Source organism: Scyliorhinus canicula, chromosome 10 (genome assembly GCF_902713615.1).
Source record: "Scyliorhinus canicula chromosome 10, sScyCan1.1, whole genome shotgun sequence".
Taxonomy (NCBI): Eukaryota; Metazoa; Chordata; class Chondrichthyes; order Carcharhiniformes; family Scyliorhinidae; genus Scyliorhinus; species Scyliorhinus canicula.
The window spans coordinates 95,388,110-95,408,781 of NC_052155.1; the positions used below are offsets into that span (position 1 = coordinate 95,388,110).

Consider the following 20,672-nt stretch of genomic DNA (forward strand, 5'->3'; position numbering starts at 1 on the left):
AATTCTAGAACTTTATTTTTTTTTAATAAACATTTTATTGAGGTATTTTTGGTTTTACAACAACAACAAAATAAACAACATACATAAGTTTGTAAACATAGTGCAAAAAGCCTGCTTCCTCCCTTACAGGTCCCACCTTTATTAACCCCCTACTCTAAACTAAACTAACCAGCACCACCACCCCACCCCCCCCTCCCCCCCCCCACACACACCCCCCTTCTGCTGACGTTTAATTTTCTGCAAAGAAGTCAATGGACGGTTGCCACCTCCGGGCAAATCCTAACAGTGACCCTCTCAAGGCGAACTTGATTTTCTCCAAACAGAGAAAACTAGCCCTGTCAAAGAGCCAGGCCTTCGACTTCGGGGGCTTTGAGTCCCTCCAGGCTAATAATATCCACCTCCGGGCCACCAGGGAACGTCTGCCTCTTTCTCCTCCTGGATTCCCGGGTCTTCCAACACCCTGAAAATCGCCATCTCCGGACTCGGTGCCACCCTTGATTTTAAAACCGTGGATGTGACGTCTGCAAACCCCTGCCAGAATCCCCTGAGCTTTGGACATGTCCAAAACATGTGGAGATGGTTCTCTGCCCCCCCTCCCCCCCGCACACCTTGCGCACCTATCTTCTACCCCAAAGAACCTGCTCATCAGGCCACTGTCTTGTGAGCCCGGTGAACAACCTTAAACTGTATCAGGCTGAGCCAGGCGCATGTTGTGGACACGTTAACCCTACTCAACGCCTCCGCCCAGAGACCATCCTTTATCTCTCCTCCTAACTCTAAATCCTCCTCCCACTTGCGCTTCAGCTCCTCAGTCTGCGTGTCCTCGATCCCATGAGCTCCTTATAGATGTCGGAGACCTTCCCTTCTCCCACCCACATTCTGGAAACTACCCTATCCTGAATCTCCCTTGGCGGTAGGAGCAGGAAGGTTGAGACCTGTCTACGTAGGAAGTCCCACACCTGCAGATACCTAAATTTGTTTCCCCTCGCCAATCCAAATTTCTCCTCCAGCTCCCTCAAGCTAGGAAAGCTCCCTTCTTTAAACATATCCCCCATCCTCTCAATTCCTGCCTTCTGCCATCTCCAAAATCCCCCGTCCATCTTTCCCGGGAAAACCAGTGATTATTACAGATTGGAGACCAGACCGATGCTCCCTCCGCTCCCACATGCTTCCTCCATTACCCCCAGACTCTCAGGGCTGCCACCACCACGGGGCTGGTGGAGTACTGTGCCAGCAGGAACGGCAGAGGCGCCATTATCAACACCCCCAAACTGGTGCCCTTACATGATGCCGCCTCCATACGCTCCCATGCCGAACCCCCCCCCCCCCCCCCCCCCCCCCCCCCCCCCCCACCTCCACCACCCACTTCCTTATCATGGCTATATTCGCCGCCCAATAATAGTTACTGAAGTTTGGCAGTGCCAGCCCGCCCTCTCCCCAGCTCCGCTCAATCATCCCCTATTTTACTCGCGGGGTCTTGCCCGTCCATACAAAGCCCCTGATAACTTGTTAGCCCATTTGAAAAAGGTCCGCGGAATAATGATGGGGAGACACTGGAACACAAAGAGGAATCTCGGAAGGACCGTCATCTTCACCATCTGGACCCTCACAGCTAGTGACAACTAGAGGGCATCTCCCCTCCGAAAATCGACCTTCATTTGGTCCACCAGACGGGCCAGATTAAGTTTGTGCAACCGTTCCCATTCATGCGCCTTTTGGATGCCTAGATACTCCCCCCCCTACCACTCTAAACAGCAGCTCCCCCAGTCGTCTCTCCTGCCCCTTGCCTGGATCGCAAACATCTCACTTTTCCCCATATTTAATTTGTACCCCGAAATTCCCCCAGAATCCTCATGATTTCTTCCATCCCTTCCACTGGGTCCGATACATACACCTGATCTGGTTAAACCCTGCTCTTCTCCTGGCCACCTCCGCACTCAAGGTCTTGATAGATCTGCAGGATATTCTTGTCCCATTTGCAGCTCCGGGTCTGCTTGGCTCACTGTAAAACACGCTCCTTATCCAGGTATCTGTGGAATTTCACCACCATTGCCCTCAGGGGGTCTCCCATTTGCAGCTTCCTCGCAAGTGTTCTGTGAGCCCTGTTCACCTCCAAGGGTCGGGGGAATGCCCCATCCCCCAGCAGCTTCTTGAACATGGCCCTATATATGCCCCAGCATTCGCTCCTTCGGATCCCTCCGGGAGCCCAACCATCTTCAAGCTCTGCCGACGGGACTTATTCTCTAGGTCCTCCACCCTCTCCAGGAGCCTTTTCTGCTTGTCTCTTAGCATCCCCACCTCCAACTCCACCGCAGTTTGATGTTCCTCATGCTCAGCCAAAGCCTTCTCTACTTTCTGGCTCGCCCAATCTTGGGCATCCAATCTAAGCTCCAGCCGTGAAATTGCCTCTTTAATCGGGTCCAAGCAGTCCTGCTTCTGCTTGGCGAAACCCTCCTGGATAACTTGCATCAACTGCTCCACTGACCGCTGGGTCGACAAGCCAGAGGTCCAGTCCCCACCATGCTTCCTCCCGGTGCAGCTTCAGCTCAAGCCTTCTCTGTCCTTCTGTCTCTGCCTTTGTGAGCACTTCTAGTCCTCCTCTCCATGCACTGATGTGGGAATTCAGTTCACAATTGCCTCTGTCATCAATTTTTCAAATCAAGTCTGGTAGAAAATCGGGGGAAAAGGACAAAAAGTCCGACCCGAGCGGGAGCCACCAAATGTGCGACTTAATCCTTCATAGCCGCCACCAGAAGTCCTCGTCTAGAACTTTATTAATGCTATGCAGGGGAGCTAAACATTCACCAAGTGGATTGCCCACTAACATATCAGTATATTCAAGCATTCACAATTTGGACTTTTATACTTAATTATAATATCACCAAGCACATATTTGTCTCTACTTACCCATTCTACTTACCCCATGAGTACCCATTCATTTTTCCAATTAAGGGGCAATTTAGCACGGCCAATCCACCTACGCTGCACATAGAACATAGAGTGCAGAAGGAGGCCATTTGGCCCATCGAGTCTGCACTGACCCACATTTTTTTAACAATTTAGAGTACCCAATTCATTTTTTCCAATTAAGGGGGCAATTTAGCGTGGCCAATCCACCTACCCTGCACATCTTTTGAGTTGTGGGGGCGAAACCCACGCAAACACGGGGAGAATATGCAAACTCCACACGGACAGTGACCCAGAGCCGGGATCAAACCTGGGACCTCGGCGCCGTGAGGCAGCAGGGCTAACCCACTGTGCCACCATGCTGCCCTTGCACTGACCCACTTAAGCCCTCACTTCCACCCTATCCCCGTAATCCAATAACCCCTCCTAACGTTTTGTTTTTGGACATTAAGGGCAATTTAACATGGCCAATCCACCTAACCTGCATGTCTTTGGACTGTGGGAGGAGACCAGAGCACCCAGAGGAAACCCACGCAGACACGGGGAGAACGTGCACACTCCACACAGACAGTGACCCAGCAGGGAATCGAACCTGGGACCCTGGCGCTGTGAAGCCACAGTGCTAGCCACTTGTGCTACCTTGCTGCCCACAATCTTTGGATTGTGGGGGCGAAACCCACGCAAAGAAGGGGAGAATGTGCAACTCCACACGGACAGTGACCCAAAGCCAGGATCGAATCTGGGTCCTCAGCGCCGTGAGGCAAAAATGCTAACCACTGCGCCACCGTGCTGTCTCATCTCTACTTTTCTCATAACTTCTAGGCAAAGTAAGATGAAAATATGCCGAACCAGTGGGTGCCATACTCGGTTTCCATTGATCTATGTGTTAGTGAACACACATGAAATGAAATGAAAATCGCTTATTGTCATGAGTAGGCTTCAAATGAAGTTACTGTGAAAAGCCCCTAGTCGCCACATTCCGGCGCCTGTTCAGGGAGGCTGTTATGGGAATTGAACCGTGCTGCTGGCTTTCTTTGGTCTGCTTTCAAAGCCAGCGATTAGCCCTGTGAGCTAAACAGCCCATGACCTGCGGCTGCATAATGATCAACTGAATCTTTGTGTGCAAGCTGTGTGGCCACAGCCTCCCAATAATAAATATAGCAAGGATCTTTGAATGGTATCTGTAGACAATTTGAGCTGAAACAACTTGTTTCTCATCACTTGTTTTCTGTCTTTGAGAATTTTGCAGCTAGTGGCTTGTGTGATTTTTAGCTTGTGCGATTTTTAACCCTTTCAGACATTAAAAGAAGTGCTTGTTATATAGAATAGACCTTTATTAGCCACACAAAAGTGGAAATTGACCTTTGGCTTCCCCTCCAGTTTAGCATCTAATCATAGGTATTAATTAAAAACAATAAATATTTCATGTATACCTACATTCATACAGTTGTGCATATATAACCTACATCCATACCATACAAATACATTACACTCTGCCATTAAAGCACTTATTGCAGTTAAAATAAATTAAAACTGCAGGTTAAATTTACAGTATTTTCTTTAGTAAGCTTATGGCACTGGGAACAAAAGACCTTCCATGGTATCTTTCATGACCTCAGGACATGCCAAAAGTCTTTGCAGCTAATGAAATAATTTTGGTACATAGTCACCATGCTATTTAGGAAACACAGCAACTAATTTGCACTAAGCAAGGTTCTACATCAGCAATGATGATATTGATGAAGCATAGAATCATGGAATTTTTACAGCACAGAAGGAAGCCATTTGCACATCGTATCTGGTGGCACTGTAGCACAGTGGTTAGCACTGTTGCTTCACAGCGTCAGGGACCCGGGTTCGATTCCCGGCTTGGGTCACTGTGTGGAGTTTGCACGTTCTCCCCTTGTCTGCGTGGGTTTTCTACGGGGTCTCCAGTTTCCTCCCACAAGTCCCAAAATTCGTGCTTGTTAAGTGAATACTCCCTCAGTGTACCCAAGTAGGCGCCGGCGTGTGGTGACTAGGACTTGTGACACTAATAAAGATTGTTATTATTATAACTCTCTGTGAGAGCATTTCACCATTTCACCAGTGTCATACAATGTCTTCATGGTAGCCCTTCAAGTGTTCCCCAATAGACGTCACAGGTATAAAGAAATGTTATACAGCACAATTATTTCTGCTATCCATCAGATTAGAAAAAGTGCAACATTTCACAATTAATTTCATTCAGCTAATTAGCTAATAATTCAAAATGATCAATACTCTCTCCTTCATTAATATTTTAACTCGACTAATCCAAGCAGAATTAAGGGCTCATTGATCTGTACCCTTATCTTCTGGACGTGCTCTCCATGCATATTTCTTTCATCTACTCAAAAAAGTAATAGTATTGCATCAACTTCTTGTTGGTCTTCAGGTGGGGGCCCACGTCATTTGAACGTGGGAGCAGGTGTTTTTTTTTAAAGCTCTGGCTCCACTTGTCTTTTAATCCTTTATTTTATCCTAATGCTTATTCCATAATTATCTTTTTTTGAGGATATATATCTTGCGCAATCTCCCTGAATGACCCTGATCGGAGGTTGGGGGTGATGAGCTGAGATAAATCAGAGAAAATCGTTGTTTGATTGGGGCAGTCGGAGATGGCTGGAGTGGGGCCCAGCTTGCAATGGCAGTTTTTCTGGTGAGCCGGCTTACGCCTCTACTGTGCTCAGCGGATGACGGCCACCATTGCGAATAATGTTCTGGATGATGATCTCGGCTCAATGGTACAGGTTTTTGGTGCTCACTTTGAACTGCGAAGAATCCCTGAGAGAAGGTTTGGCGGAGCACATTATATCTGGTCTTTGAGGCCTGAGGATGGGTGGAGGCCCCATTCATGGTCTTATACTGTCTTGTCCGCAATGCTCGTCATGAGGGTTTGTAGGTGGCTGGCCATGTCGAGTTATCCCCCTTGGCCAGAGTCTGGGTTTTTGGCCACCTGGGTGTCGGGGCGACGGTGTGGCGGAGGTGAAGATGCTTTGTTCAATGGAACTTTTGAAAGATCCTGAATGTTGTTTGCCGATTCTGTCATGGCCTTGCTTGCCCACGTGACATAGATGATGTTATGATCCTGCAGTTAATTAATAATCTTGGACTTTATTCCCTTTTGATTATGATGTTGATTTCATGTTGTTGTCTTTTCTCCTGACAAAGCTGTACAATGTTTGAACATGTGGGCGAGGGTCATTTGGTATCCTGCATTATCAAAAACCATACTGAATCAGTAAAGTGAATGTGGTTTGTGCACAGTCTTCTCTTTTTTAATGTGCTGTATTCGTAGCATCCTATAGAAGGGACTGCATTTTAGATACCCCTCATCTTGTTTACAGAGAAGATGAATGAAGCCACGGCGGGGTGATGGGTGGATGGTTAGTTTCATGATGGGCGGTAGGATTAGATTAATCTTCATTTGGAACGAGGAACGAGGACAACTCCCAGTTAGAGCTAAATGTGTCAGGTTTTCATTTTGCATTTTGTTTTTTTTTTGTTACTTTGAATTTTGAAAATCTATATTTGTTGATGTCTGCAAAACATCCTTCTAGAACTGGGGTACTTGCATGTTTTCTTTGTATTTTTCTATTTTTATTAAGGTGGGGTTTAAGAATCCGTGATTGGCTCCTGAAGGGATACATGTGTGTCTGACATCCAGAGGGAGGTGGTTACAGTCTGTCATTGGTGCCTCTAGTGTTGCTGGAGTTAGAGGAGATATGTTCTGTTCCGCAACCAAACCTGGCGTGAAAGATCAATCCTGACCATCTTGGTCATTGTGAGCAGTCGCCGCACAGGAAGGTGTGCACCATTTTACCATATTTTCCTGGCTTTATCCTTCTCACTCTTGTTCTCTGGTGGTGCGTACAGAGGCACCACAAATTGAGTCTAATGGTTATACTGAGACAATTATATTGTTGTTCTCCTGTTCCCTCCTGTATCCATGTATGTTGGGCCTTTTTTGTTCTGCTGAGCTGTAGCATTCCTGTGGTTTTGTTTCTTTATTTGTTAAAATGAAAAACTTCAATAAAAATACTTAAAAAAAAATATCTTCTTGGTTTTAAATTTACATAGTGCACTCCCTTCACGCCTAAAACATTGTAGAGCAAAGTTCGATAGCTTCCAAAAACATGCATTGTGATCATGATGTGCAGTAAACCTGCCCTTGTTGCTTCCAAAGCAGACAGCATGCAAATTTGGTGCTACCTACTAAATTGCATGCAGCTGTGCTAAATGCACTGTTTGGTGGCTGGATGCCTCAGCAGGGTGCACACCTTTGTGCAAGGTTTGTGCCTTTTAAAGGTAGCCTGTACTATGTAAAGACAACTTCGATTCTGACTGCAATAGGTGCAACAATGTTCTGTGGAAGAGCATTTGAGCAGAATGAATGAATTCCAGCTCAACAAGGCAGAGAGCATGGGTGAAATTCTCCAACCCCCCGCAGGGTCGGAGAATCGCCCAGGGCTGGAGAAAATCCCGCCCCCGCCATGGCCGGAATTCTCCGCCACCCGGGAATTGGCGGGGGCGGGAATCGCGCCGCGCCGTTCGGTGTGCCCACCGCGCCAATTGGCGAGCACTCTGCGGCGATTCTCCGGACCGCGATGGGCTGAAGTCCCGCCGCTGAGAGGCCGATCCTGCCGCCGTGGTTTCAACCAACTCTGGTGGCGGCGGGATTGGTGCGCGAGTGGGCCCCCGGGATCCTGGGGGGGGGGCGCGGGGCGATCGGACCCCGGGGGGTGCCCCCACGGTGGCCAGGCCCGCGATCGGGGCCCACCGATCGGCGGGCGGGCCAGTGCCGTGGGGGCACTCTTTTTCTTCCGCCGCCGCCACGGCCTCCACCATGGTGGAGGCGGAAGAGAACCCCCCTTCCGCGCATGTGCCGGTGGTGACGTCAGCAGCAACTGACGCACCGGCGCATGCGCGAACGGGTGAAGGCCTTTCGGCCAGCCCAGACACCGGCCGGTGGCCGTCAAAGGCCGTTGGCGCCGGTTTTGGCGCCAGTCGGCGTGGCGCCAACCACTCTGGCGCGGGCCTAGCCCCCAAAGATGCGGAGAATTCAAGTGTCCAGTATTATAAATAGCAAATCCTGTGTGATTCATGTTTAAGTTATTAGGATTCATCCTATGCCCCCACAGGATTTCTCTCTAGTCTTTAAGCATCACATCAGACTAATTTTAAGTTGAAACTATTTGCTGAATTTATTTAACAATGAACAAGCATATAATCTAACAGTGATATACAGTTAGATCACTATGGTACACAGTGTCTTATCAAATTACTCGAGTAGAAAACTATTGAATGAGTTACAACGTAATGCTGAGCTATTCTTTTATAGATAAGCAGTCCTTTACTTTCTCATGATCTTTTCTGACTACAGGAGGGAGTTAATGTACCTTAACTGTTCCAATTGATTTGTCTCCTTTCTACAAATACAGTTTAGTGTGCAGATGCAGCCTTTCAAAGGTTGCCTTAGTTTGTTTGGATTTACATACTGCCATTACGGGGTGGATTTTGACTTCGGGGGAACTTTGGCTGGATAGGCTGTGGGGAAAGATGGGCGCTCCCATGGAGGCCTGAACCTAATACATCCATTTTAATTTGCAGGCTTCATTAAAGCACTCCACCACTGCCGTTCACCTGATACTGCAGGAAGGAATGGCAGGACAAGCAACACAATTGCCATTTTTGATGGTAGTTGAAAAGTCCTCCTCTTCCCCCACCCTGCTTCATTATATTCTTTCCAATTGTAGCTGTAGCAATTAATAGCAATGGACATAAAGTCTTTAGATTTGTGTTTCTGCTCATCCAGCCTGTACTCTCAATGGTGCCAGTGACCCCAACCACCACCCCCCCAAACTCCCCCAAGAAAGCAGTACATTTAACGGCAGTTGACTGGGGCTCGCGTAACACAGGTAGCCACAGAATAAACCTTAATTCCTAAGGGAGAGGGGATGGCTGAGCCAGTTGTCGGGTATATAGGGTCCGAGCATATTCAAGTCCTGATCTATTTTCTGGCCCTTTAGGTGCACTACAACTGGAGTTGGGATTGGAGTATGCCAGAAGGATACAATCATTTTGCTACTGTTATGGTTTATTACATGAAATCATTGATAAATTCCTGGTGATTAAAATTTTGAGGTACATGATAATTTTTGACTTGAGCATTATCATGTTGGAAGGGTTCAGAGAGGAGTGGCGTGAAAGATCTGGGACTTAGCCCTTTAAATGACAAATTTATTTTTTGAATTACCGGTAATTGGAAAATAGGATTGAGAAGAGATATGATCCAGTTAACCTGCTGAGGGACATTAATGATGCAATGGAAATAAGCAATTTGACTCAGATATTGAATGTAGGACAGCAGAATAGAGATTTTAAATTAACAAGCCTCAAGCAAATTATAATTTTTTGCAGAGTAGTGAGATCAGACTGAGTAAAAACAGTTTCAGCAGTGTCAGTCAATTTCTTGAAAGAAAAGTGGACAACTATCTGGTTGAGAATGGGGCCAGACAATATCTTTTCATGTGTTAACCGATTCAGTTATATTGTAGCTACATGTATCAGACAAGTGGACTGCTATGATACACAGTGAACTGATCATTTGTGCAGGTCACGCTAAATCAGCCACAAAGGATTCTTTCATATACTTCGATGCACTTGCAGGTTGTATGTACATAAATGAACAGAGTATAGTGCACAAAATTGAGGAGCTGAAAGCAGAAATTGCTCTCGTGGAATATGACATTGACAGAAATATGGCTCAAGCCAGAATAGGACTGGATACTTAACATCTCAGGTTATAAGGTTTTTAGTAGGAACAGGGTGGGTACAAAGGGAGGAGGTATAGTAATGTTGGTCAAAGATAGTATCTTAGCTCTTGAACAAGATGCAGTTCCTAAATTAGAGTCTATATGGTTGGAGGTGTGTGGTAAATTCTAATCCTAGTAATTCACACTGTGTTGTATTATATGTATTGTGTCTTTGTGAGCTCTGTATACATGCAATTGCGCGGCTCTGCCCATAGGGGGAGATGAGGAGTTTGTACTGGGCTCCACCCTTGGCTCCGCCCATGGCTCCTCTCACTAACCGGAAGTATAAATAGCAGCAGTTGTGAGCCTGCTGCCAGTTCATCTCGTCGCAGGCAGGCTCTGTTGTAAGACTATTAAAACCACTGTTCACTTCCAATCTAGTGTCTTGTGAATTGATGGTCACATCAATTTAATAGTCTTAGGAAACTTGAAGAAAACGACTATGGAATCAGCCCTCAAACCTAATGAACTAGATCTCGATCCGCAGGCTGCAGAGGCAAAATAAATCTTTCAACACAGGCTCAGATGTTTCAAGGCCCACCTGGCTGAATCAAGCACATCAGAAACTACAGAGGAGCAGAAACTCAGCCTACTGCACGCAAGGGTGAGCCACCGTATCTCTACTCAACTTAACAGTACTACCTCGTATACGGAGGCCCTAGCCATGCTAGATCGAATGCACGTGATGCCTATCAACGAGGTCTACGTGCGCCACATTTTTATGACTCGCCGCCAGCGCCCCGCGGAGTCGTTTGAGGAATTCCTGCGCGATTTAAAAGCCTTAGCTCGGGACTGTAATTATCAAGCTGTATCAGCCGCCCAGCATATGGAGCTCACTGTCCGAGATGTGTACGTGGCAGGGCTCAGGTCAAACTATGTGCGCCAGCGGTTACTTGAAAAAGGGGCCCAGAACTTGGAGGACACTGTAGAATTGGCTACCACCATGGAGGTCTCGTTCCGCAGCCTCACCTCGTTCCCCGCGGACCAAGTGACCCCATCCTGGGCCCCCGACCAGCGACTGCCCCAGGCCTGCACCGCGTGGCCACCCACCCACTACGCAGCTCCAGTGTGCCATTTTTGTGGGCAGCCCCAACACCCACGACAGCACTGCCCGGCCCGCAACGCGACCTGCAGCAGCTGCGGTTGCAAAGGACACTTCCCTGGTCTGCCTGGTGAAGAAATCCCCCGCTCCAAACTCTCCTGCAGCCCAGAGCACTCGCTTCCAAAACTCAGAGGCCCACAGGCCCCGAAATGCTGCAACCTGTATGCTGACTCCGTCCCCACCCGACATGTGCAACTCATGGGGGCCGCCATCTTGGCAATCCTCCTCCATGCAGCCGGCCATGTGCGACTCATGGGGGCGGCCATCTTGGGTTCCATCCTCTTCAACCTCTAATACTCACCTCGAAGACTACGACCTCAGTGGACAGTCATCACGGGGCCACTCCAGCACACCTGATCGAGCCACCGACTACCCGCAACTCAACGCAGTCACGTTAGACCAGTCGCGTCCGAAGCGCGGACAGTCATCACGGGGCCACACCAGCACAGCTGATCGAGCCGCCGACTACCCGCAACTCAACGCAGTCACGTTGGACCAGTCGCGCCCGAAGCACCTCCAGAGTTCGATGATGTCCATTAAAATCAATGGGTACAGTACACCGTCTTTCTTCAACTCCGGGAGCACCGAGAGCTTCGTACTTCCTGATCTGGTAAGACGCTGTTCGCTCCCTATCTTCCCTGCACGGCAAACTATCTCCCTCGCCTTGGGCTTACACTCAGTTTCGGCGGACCCCTACCTCCACTCCTTGCTAACCTCACTCGCCATCCCCTCCCGCTCTCTCGGGCCCACTCCCTCGCACGCGCGCCCTCGCACTCACTCGCTTGGACCCGCGCTCTCGGACCCGCTCTCTTGGGCCCGCTCTCTCGCGCTCTCGCACTCGCCCGCTCGGACCCGCTCTCTCGCACTCGCTCGCTCAGACCCTCTCTCTCGGACCCGCTCTCTCGGACCCGCACTCTCGGACCCGCTCTCGGACCCGCACTCTCGCACTCGCTCGCTCGGACACCCGCTCACTCGGACACCCGCTCACTCGGACCCGCTCCCTCGGACCTGCCCTCTCGGTCCCGCTCTCTTGGGCCCGCTCTCTTGGGCCCGCTCTCTCGCTCTCACGCTCGCGCTCTCGCACTCACCTGCTCGGACCCGCTCTCTCGCACTCACTCGCTCGGACCCGCTCTCTTCGACCCGCACTCTTGGACCCACGCTCTCGAACCCGCTCTCGGACCCGCTCTCTCGCACTCGCTCACTCGGACAGCCGCTCGCTCGGACACCCGCTCTCTCGAACCCGCGTTCTCGCCCTCGCACTCACTCGCCCGGACCTGCTCGCTCGGACCCGCTCTGTCGGACCCACTCTCTCGGACCCGCTCTGTCGGACCCGCTCTGTCGGACCCGCTCTCTCGGACCCGCACTCTCGGACCCGCACTCTCGGACCCGCTCTCGGACCTGCGCTGTCGCACTCGCTCGCTCGGACACCCGCTCACTCGGACACCCGCTCTCTCGAACCCACGTTCTCGCCCTCGCACTCACTCGCCCGGACCTGCTCGCTCGGACCCGCTCTCTCGGACCCGCTGTGTCGGACCCGCTCTCTCGGAGCCGCACTCTCGGACCCGCTCTCGGACCTGCGCTGTCGCACTCGCTCGCTCGGACACCCGCTCACTCGGACACCCGCTCACTCGGACCCGCTCCCTCAGACCTCACGAGTGCGAGAGAGCGGGCCCAAGAGAGCGGGTCCGAGAGGGCAGATCCGAGGGAGTGGGTCCGAGTGAGCGGGTGTCCGAGTAAGCAGGTGTCCGAGCGAGCGAGTGCGAGAGCGCGGGTCTGAGAGAGCGGGTCCGAGAGAGCGGGTCCGAGAGAGCGGGTCCGAGCGAGCTCTCTCGGACCCGCGGTGTCGGACCCTCTCTCGGACCTGCGCTCTCGCGCTCACGCTCTCGCACTCGCTCGCTCGGACACCCGCTCTCTCGGACCCGTTCCCTTGCGCTCGCGCTCGCGCTCTTGCACTCGCTTGCCCGGACCCGCTCACTCGGACCCGCTCTCTCGGAACCGCACCCCCGGACCCGCTCTCTCGGGCCCACTCTCTCGGACCCACGCTCGGACCCGCTCTCGGACCCGCTCGCGCTCTCACACTAGCTCGCCCGGATCCGCTCTCTTGGACACGCACCCCCGGACCCGCTCTCTCGGGCCCGCTCTCTCGGACCCACTGTCAGACCCGCTCTCTCGTGCTCTTGCACTCACTCGCTCGGTCACCCGCTCTCGGACAGGCTCTCTCGGACCCGCTCTCTCAGGCCCTCTCCCGCACTCGCTCTCCTGCACTCGCGCTCTCACACTCTCTCTCTCTCGCCGTCGGTGCCGCTCCCTCTCGCCCTCGGTGCCGCCCTCTCGTGCCCTCGGTGTCGCCCTCGGTGTCGCCCTCTCTCGCCCTCGGTGTCACCCTCCCTCACCCTCGGTGCTCTCCCGCACTCGCTCTCCTGCACTCGTTGTCTCGCACTATCTCTCGCCCTCGGTGTTGCCCTCTCGCGCCCTCGGTGTCGGCCTCTCTAGCTCTCGGTGTCGCCCCCTCTCACCCTTGGTGTTGCTCGCCCTCGGCGTCGCCCTCTTTCGCCCTCGGCCCTCGCCCTCTCTCGCCCGAATCTGTTTCGTCCTTGTGGACTCTGTATCCGGGCACACAAAACTGACCCGCTCGTGGAAAGAGTGCGACTATTCCAATCGAACCCCCAATACGCTTTCATCAAATACCCTGACGGCCGTCAGGACACTGTTTCCCTCCGGGACCTGGCGCCTGCAGGATCCAACTACCTCCACTACCGCTGAGGTACCCCTCACACTACACCCCACCCAACCCTCCGCGCCCTGCGCCGCCGCACCTACAGGTTTACTGCCCGTGCTCCGCTCCCCTTCGCCTATGGGCTCCCGGCGCTCCCTGTCGCCAGTCGAACCAGTCGGGTACGTAGCTCGGACCGTATCCCCTCCGGAGTCCGCCATCGTACCCTCACCGTCCGCCACCACCGAGCCACTAGAAGAGGCTGCAACCCCGGTGCTTTGCCGATCTCAGAGGACGACTCGGCCGCCGGACCAGCTCAATTTGTAGACCCATCACCCCCGCCGGACTTGATTTTTTACAGGGGGTGAATGTGGTGAATTCTAATCCTAGTAATTCACACTGTGTTGTATTATATGTATTGTGTCTTTGTGAGCTCTGTACACTGTGTTGTATTATATGTATTGTGTCTTTGTGAGCTCTGTATACGTGCAGTTGCGGGGCTCTGCCCATAGGGGGAGATGAGGAGTTTGTACTGGGCTCCACCCTTTGCTCCACCCATGGCTCCGCCCATGGCTCCTCCCACTAACCGGAAGTATAAAGATCAGCAGTTGTGAGCCTTCTGCCAGTTCATCTTGTCGCAGGCAGGCTCTGTTATAAGACTATTAAAACCACTGTTCACTTCCAATCTCGTGTCTTGTGAATTGATGGTCACATCAAGGTGAGAAACAGGAAGGGAGTGATGACCTTGGTATTCACTATGGGCCTCCAAATAGTGGGATGGAAGGGGAAGAGAGCATTTTTAGGCAGATTATAGTATACTATATACTACTATAGTATAGTATATTCTACTATACAGGAATAAAATAGTATTTTTATTCAAGATTGCTCCATGTCCTTCTACATAACTCAGCTAAATGATGTTATGATCACTATTTTTAAGATGTTTCCCCATTGTGACATTGACCAACTTCACTTCACAGAATGAGGTCCAGCAATGCCTCCTTCTGCATTGGACAAGAAAAATACTGATCTGTAAAATACTGAAGACATTTCAGAAATATTTCTCCTTTTCTATTTTTAACACAATCAGTGCCCCATTCAGTAATGAGGTAGATTAAGTCTCCCAGTATCACAACAATAGCTTGTACTTCTATAACTCCTTTAACATAAGGCAACATCCAAAATGCTTCACATAACCAAAAGATGATCTAGAGCTTAGTCAAAGAAGTAGCTTTAAAGATCACCTTAAAACAGACTAGTGACGGAGAGAGACAAAGAGGTTTATGGAGGAAATTCCTGAACTTAGGTCAACAATGGAATGATTAAAATCGGGAATGCTCAAAATTCCAGAATTAGAAGAGCACAAATATCTCAGAGGAGGACCTTACAGAAATAGGGTCAGATCATGCCATGGAGGGATCTGAAAACAAGGGTGAGAATTTTAAAATTGAGGTGCTGCTTAGCTGGGATTCAATGTAGGTCAGAGAGCACAGGATGATGGGTGAATGGAACTTGGTGCAAGTTAGGACAGGGACAGCAGGATTTTGGATAATGTCCGGTGTATAGAGGGTGGCACGTGAGATGCCATCCATCTGTGCGTTAAAGTAGTTCAGTCAAGTCTAAAGGTAACAAAGGCATAGGCGAGGAGGACCAATTTCAGTGAATTGAAGATGGATTTGTCAGGCAGAAATGTAATGCAGAGAAGGGTTAAAGATAGACTAAATACAGATAAACTTTTTCCAATAGTTGAAGGATCAATAAACAGGGATCCCAGATTAAAGGCGATTTGCAAAAAAAAAAGAAGTTTAGGCAATTAAGTGGTTAGGACGACTTGCCACAGAGGGAGTGCAGCGAAGGTTCACTAGACTGATTCCTGGGATGGCAGGATTGTCGTATGGGGAGATATTGGGACTGCATTTATCTGGAATTTAGAAGAATGAGAGGGAATCTGAGTGAAACATATAAAGTTCTGACAGAACAGGACGGACTGGATGCAAGCATGTGGCTTCCTCTGGCTGGGGGTCTAGAACAAGGAGTCACAGTCTCAGGATATAGGGGAGGCCATTTAAAACTGGGATGAGGAGAAATGTCTTCACTCAGAGGGTGGTGAACCTGTGGAATTCTCTACCACAGAAGGCTGTGGATGTCAAATTACTGAATATATTTAAGAAGGAAATAGATAGGTTTGTAGATTCTAAAGGTGTCAAGCGGTATGGTGATGAGATATCGGATCAGCCTGATCATGTTGAAGTATTGAATGACCTCCTCCTGCTCCTATTTTCTCTGCTTCTAAGACAGGGAATGTACTGATAAAGTAGTGGAAGTAGATTTACATGTAGCCTTCAAAATTAAATTAGATATTTACTTCTAAGAGAACAAATTGCTGTGATATGGGGACAGAGTGTGGTGTGGATTAATTTCTAAAGAGAATGTACCAACACATCTGGCCTACTTCTGTGCTGCATTGTTCAATGACTATGATCTCGGGAGGAAAAGTTAAAGAATGGGAGTGTGCACCAAAGTGGGGGATGGTTAATAATGTGGATGTAGAGGGACACAGGCATTCACACACATCAGGGACTGAAGCAGGTTTATCAGCCACTACGCAATTCACCACACGCATACCACACAATACTACAGCTGCAGCCAAACTTCTATCTTATGCAAGTTCAACATAACTGCTTTGCTCTTGTACTTTCTGCCCCTATTAATGGGCAGCACGGTAGCATAGTGGTTGGCACTATGGCTTCGCAGCGGCAGGATCCCAGGTTCAATTCCCGGCTTAGTTCACTGTCTGTGGTCTGTGCGAGTCCACACGTTCTCCCCGTGTCTGCGTGGGTTTCCTCCGGGTGCTCTGGTTTCCTCCCACAAGTCCCAAAAGACTATTAGATAATTTGGACATTCTGAATTCTCCCTCTGTACCCAAACAGGCGCCGGAATATGGTGACTAGGGGCTTTTAACAGTAGTGTTACATTGCAGTGTTAATGTAAGCCTATTTGTGACAATAAAGATTATTAAAAATTAAACTAAAGTAGCACCTAGGATATTTTATGTTTTAATAACTTCACTCATTACCTATCCTGCCAGCCACCTTCAATGGCTGATTCACAAATACACCCAGGTCCCTCTACATTTTCTATGCACCCCCTCTGGAATTGTACCATTTATTTTACATTGTCGCTCCATGGTCTTCCTACCAAAATGAATCACATTTCGTGGCAGTGAACTTCATCTGCCATCTGTCCATCCTTTCCACCAACTTATCTATCCTTTAGTAGTTTGACTCCATCCTCACAGTTCACAATGCTTCCAAGTCTTGTATCATCCACAAATTTTGAAAGGCAAACAGAATTTTGAGTTTTACAAATTGTAGGATAAATTACAAGAATAAAGAAGTAACAATAAATTTGTGCAAAATATTGGTTGAGCCAAGTGGCTGTCAATGGACCTCCCCCATGGTGGGGCTGAAAAAATCTGGCCAGTTTATATTTGGTTTTGAGTATCCTGTTAAAGAAGATGAAAGCCATAGAGAGAATACAGTGCAGATGATGCTCGGGATGGAAAACAAAAGTTACAAGTAGAGACTTGAGATATTGCATTAGAGTATAGAAAACTAAGAGACGATTTACGATAGGTTTTGAAATTATAAAAAGTTCTGACAGAGTGAATGGGGAAAGTAAATTCCTCTGGTTGGAGGATCATTGATGAATAGTCATTCATTTAAAATTGTTACAAAGAGGAAGGGATATGTTAGCAAAGTCCAATCATCCTTTAAGAGAAAATAAGGATAGAAAGTTGATCAAAGGGACCTTTGGGGAGAGAGGAGGGTAGGTGGATTGGTTTTGGCTTCCAACAGCAAGGGCTTGCACAGATGCAATGGGCCGAATTCCCTTTCTCTGTAATGTAATCTTATATTCTTCTTTGTTGGATCCTCTGCTATTCCTCTAAAGATAATGGTCCTTTAAAAAAACATTTTGTTGTACAGAGTCTTACAGCGTTACTTATTTAAAATAACTTTGTCTATGTTTTTTCATAACTGTTGCAAGAACATGTATAAAATACATGAAATGTTATTAATATGGAAAGAAAAATATATGAATGTATTCTCCAGGAATTTAATGCCAGGCACATAGCATTTTTCATTCCTGTAGATGTCTGTAATATTTAAGAGCTTCTGTTCCCACAAACACTGATGTGAATACCAAGTAAATTTAATTCAATTCATTTTGAATGGAGTGATTAAAAGCTTGCATTGTGGAAAGAGTGATGGGATTTAGTTGATTCCATTCCTCAATTCAAACTCATTCAGCTAATTTTATTTACTTTCATTATCAGAAATTAATGACTTGCAAATAAAAAAAAGCTTGTTTCAAATAAAAAGAAAAGAATGCAATTTCTGGAAATCTGAAATAAAAACAAAGTTGTTGGAACTGCACAGCATTTGTAAGGAGAAAAAAATTAGTAAACAAACCAGGTTAGACTCTTTGTCAGACTCCTGTGATAAATGGTTCACTTTGAGCTGGTTGTCTTCGATGATGTACTGTAGTTTTGATTGTCACAATTTTGCACTCCACAGGGAAATTCAAGATCAGCCTGGAAACGGCCAAAGATTCAATGCAACCTGAAGATATTAAGACAACACTTGTGGCCTATGGTTCAAAGGGGAAAAGTGATGAAATAGTTCTGTCTTCAGACAACCCAGAAGTTCCCCATTTCCTTCCAGGAGCTATTGATGATTTTTTTGTAAGATATGAAATACGTTTTGAATTTTTAAAATTTGAGTACAATGTAGAAGTGTATATATGACACGCAAATGGCTGATTGAATGTAATAATCTGGTATACTCATAATGGAATATTTGCAATTAACCTTTTGCAACTATGATTGAAGGATTTAATCTATCTTTAGTTATTGTGCTCAAAATCACACTAAGTATTGACATCAACTTTACCCTCGATATTCTCCGAGGACCTATCCATGATCCCCACCTTGCCTGGATGAGTGCAGCTTCAACAACACTCAAGAAACCATAGGACAAAGCAGCCTGCTTGATTGGCACCCCACCCACAACCATTCACTCCCTCCACCACCACCAACACACAGGGCAGCCATGTGTACCATCTTCCTGCACAATCCCTGCAGGAACTCACCAAGGCTGCTTCGGCAGCATCTTCCAAACCATGGTCACTACCATCTAGATTCTAAAAGGTCAAGGGCAGCAAATATATGGCAACTTGACCATCTGGAAGTTCCTGTCCAAGCCACTCACCATCCTGACTTGGAAATATATCACTGTTCTTCCTCTGTCACTGAGTCAAAATCCTGGAACTCCCTTCCTAACAGCACAGTGGGTGTACCTGCACCACATGGACTGCAGTGACTCAAAAAGGCAGCTCACGACCACCTTCTCAAAGGCAATTAGGTGTGGGGAAATAAATGCTGACCTAGCCTGCGAAGGCCACATGTTTGAATGAATCAATCAATCAATAAATAAAAATATGTGCATAACTGCAAATGTGTGCTTACAAATACATTTTGGGAAGGAAATGTTTTTGTGTATTGACACTTCTAATGGCATTACACAGACATGCATTGATTACCCAGGGTAGGAAAGTGCCACACGTTTTTCCATTTATCTAATTGGACAATGCCGCACAATGCACAGCATTGCCTGCCCCAGGGAATCGACCAACATAAGCATTGCACAGTGATAATGCATAAACTAATTTCATCACTTTGTCTGGACTAACATGTTTTTTTGTTCAGATTTTTATTGAAGATGTGGGAGATATCTATAAGATTCGAGTCAACGGTGAAGAGCTGGGACACTACGTGGGCTGGCATTTAAGGTCAATCATTTTGGAAGATTTGCAAACAAAACAGGTCTACGTTTTTAATTGCAACACCTGGTTGTCTGCTACCAAAGAAGACAAGGAGCTAGTGAAAGAATTTTCTGTAACAAAAGAAGGAATAAACATGTTACCTGGTAGGAATAATAATCTCTATTAAAATGAAATAGAAGAACTTTAAAAGTCTTAAAATATTAAGAAATATTGAAAACAACTGAATCCATATTTTATTTCATTTAACTGCATTATTTTGAAACAGTTGTAGGACCATAGCCATTTGAAGTATAAATGTGATGAGTCAGATACAAATTTTATATCTCTATGCCAAATATCTGTTCTGATGTTTAAGAACATCAAAACAAAAATAGACCATTTGACCGTTCCAGCTGGCTCCACCATTCAATTCGATCATGGCGGATCTTCTAGCTTAGCATCACTTTCCTGCAATATCTTCATTTCCTTTAATGGCATTAATACACAGAAGTCCAACAATTTCTGTCTTGACACGCTCATGACTGTATTTCCAAATCCCAAAGATTCACCACCCTCCGAGTGAAGAAAATAACCTTCATCTCAAACTTAAATGGCCTAGCCCTTATTCTGAGACAGTGTCCCCTGGTTCTTGACTTACCAACCAGGTGAAACATCCATCCTGCATCAACCCTATCACACCCTGTAAGAATTTTGTATGTTCATATAAGATCACCTCTCATTCTTTGAAACTCTAGAGAGTCCAGGCCCAGTTTCCTCAATTGTTCCTCGTAAGACAATCCCACCATCCCAGAGTTAGAGTTAAAAGAGTCATAGGGTGAAATTTTGAGTCCACATTAGCTATCAATCAGTGAGAACAGCAACATGAGTGGAAAATACAGCGAGCAATGGGAACACTCAGGTTGCCACAACACTCCAGGATGGCAGTCGCAGAGGGGGCAGAGGCAAGTTTGTGGGGACCCAGATAAATTCAAGCTGGGATGAGGGGGTTGGGTAGGATTCGGTATCGGCATAGCAGGGTTGGAGTCACTCGCAGGCCTTAGCGACCCTTCATGGCTGGAAGCCTCTAGGTTTAAAGGGGTCTGACGGCTGGTTTGCAGGCAGTCCATCCAGTGTCCTTCTTGCTGAGCTTGTGGCAATATCACTAGTGAAGGGTTTCCCTTCCAGAGTGGCAGCTGGAAAGTGGGTGTGAGCTGGTGAATCGATAGGGTCAGCACCGGGGTGTGACTGTGAAGTTCACAGATGGGGTTCCATGAGATGCCAGGCTGCACAA

General features: G+C 47.9%; 1 protein-coding gene across 1 annotated transcript in view; it reads left to right on the forward strand.

The window, feature by feature from the left end:
• The window catches only part of LOC119972132, a 660,627-nt gene that overhangs the window by 362,176 nt on the left and 277,779 nt on the right, over positions 1-20,672 (forward strand). Inside the window, exons 33-34 of the mRNA XM_038808465.1 lie at positions 18,136-18,302; positions 19,326-19,545. Coding sequence (XP_038664393.1) covers positions 18,136-18,302; positions 19,326-19,545 — 387 coding nt within the window. The remainder of the gene's footprint in view (positions 1-18,135; positions 18,303-19,325; positions 19,546-20,672) is intronic.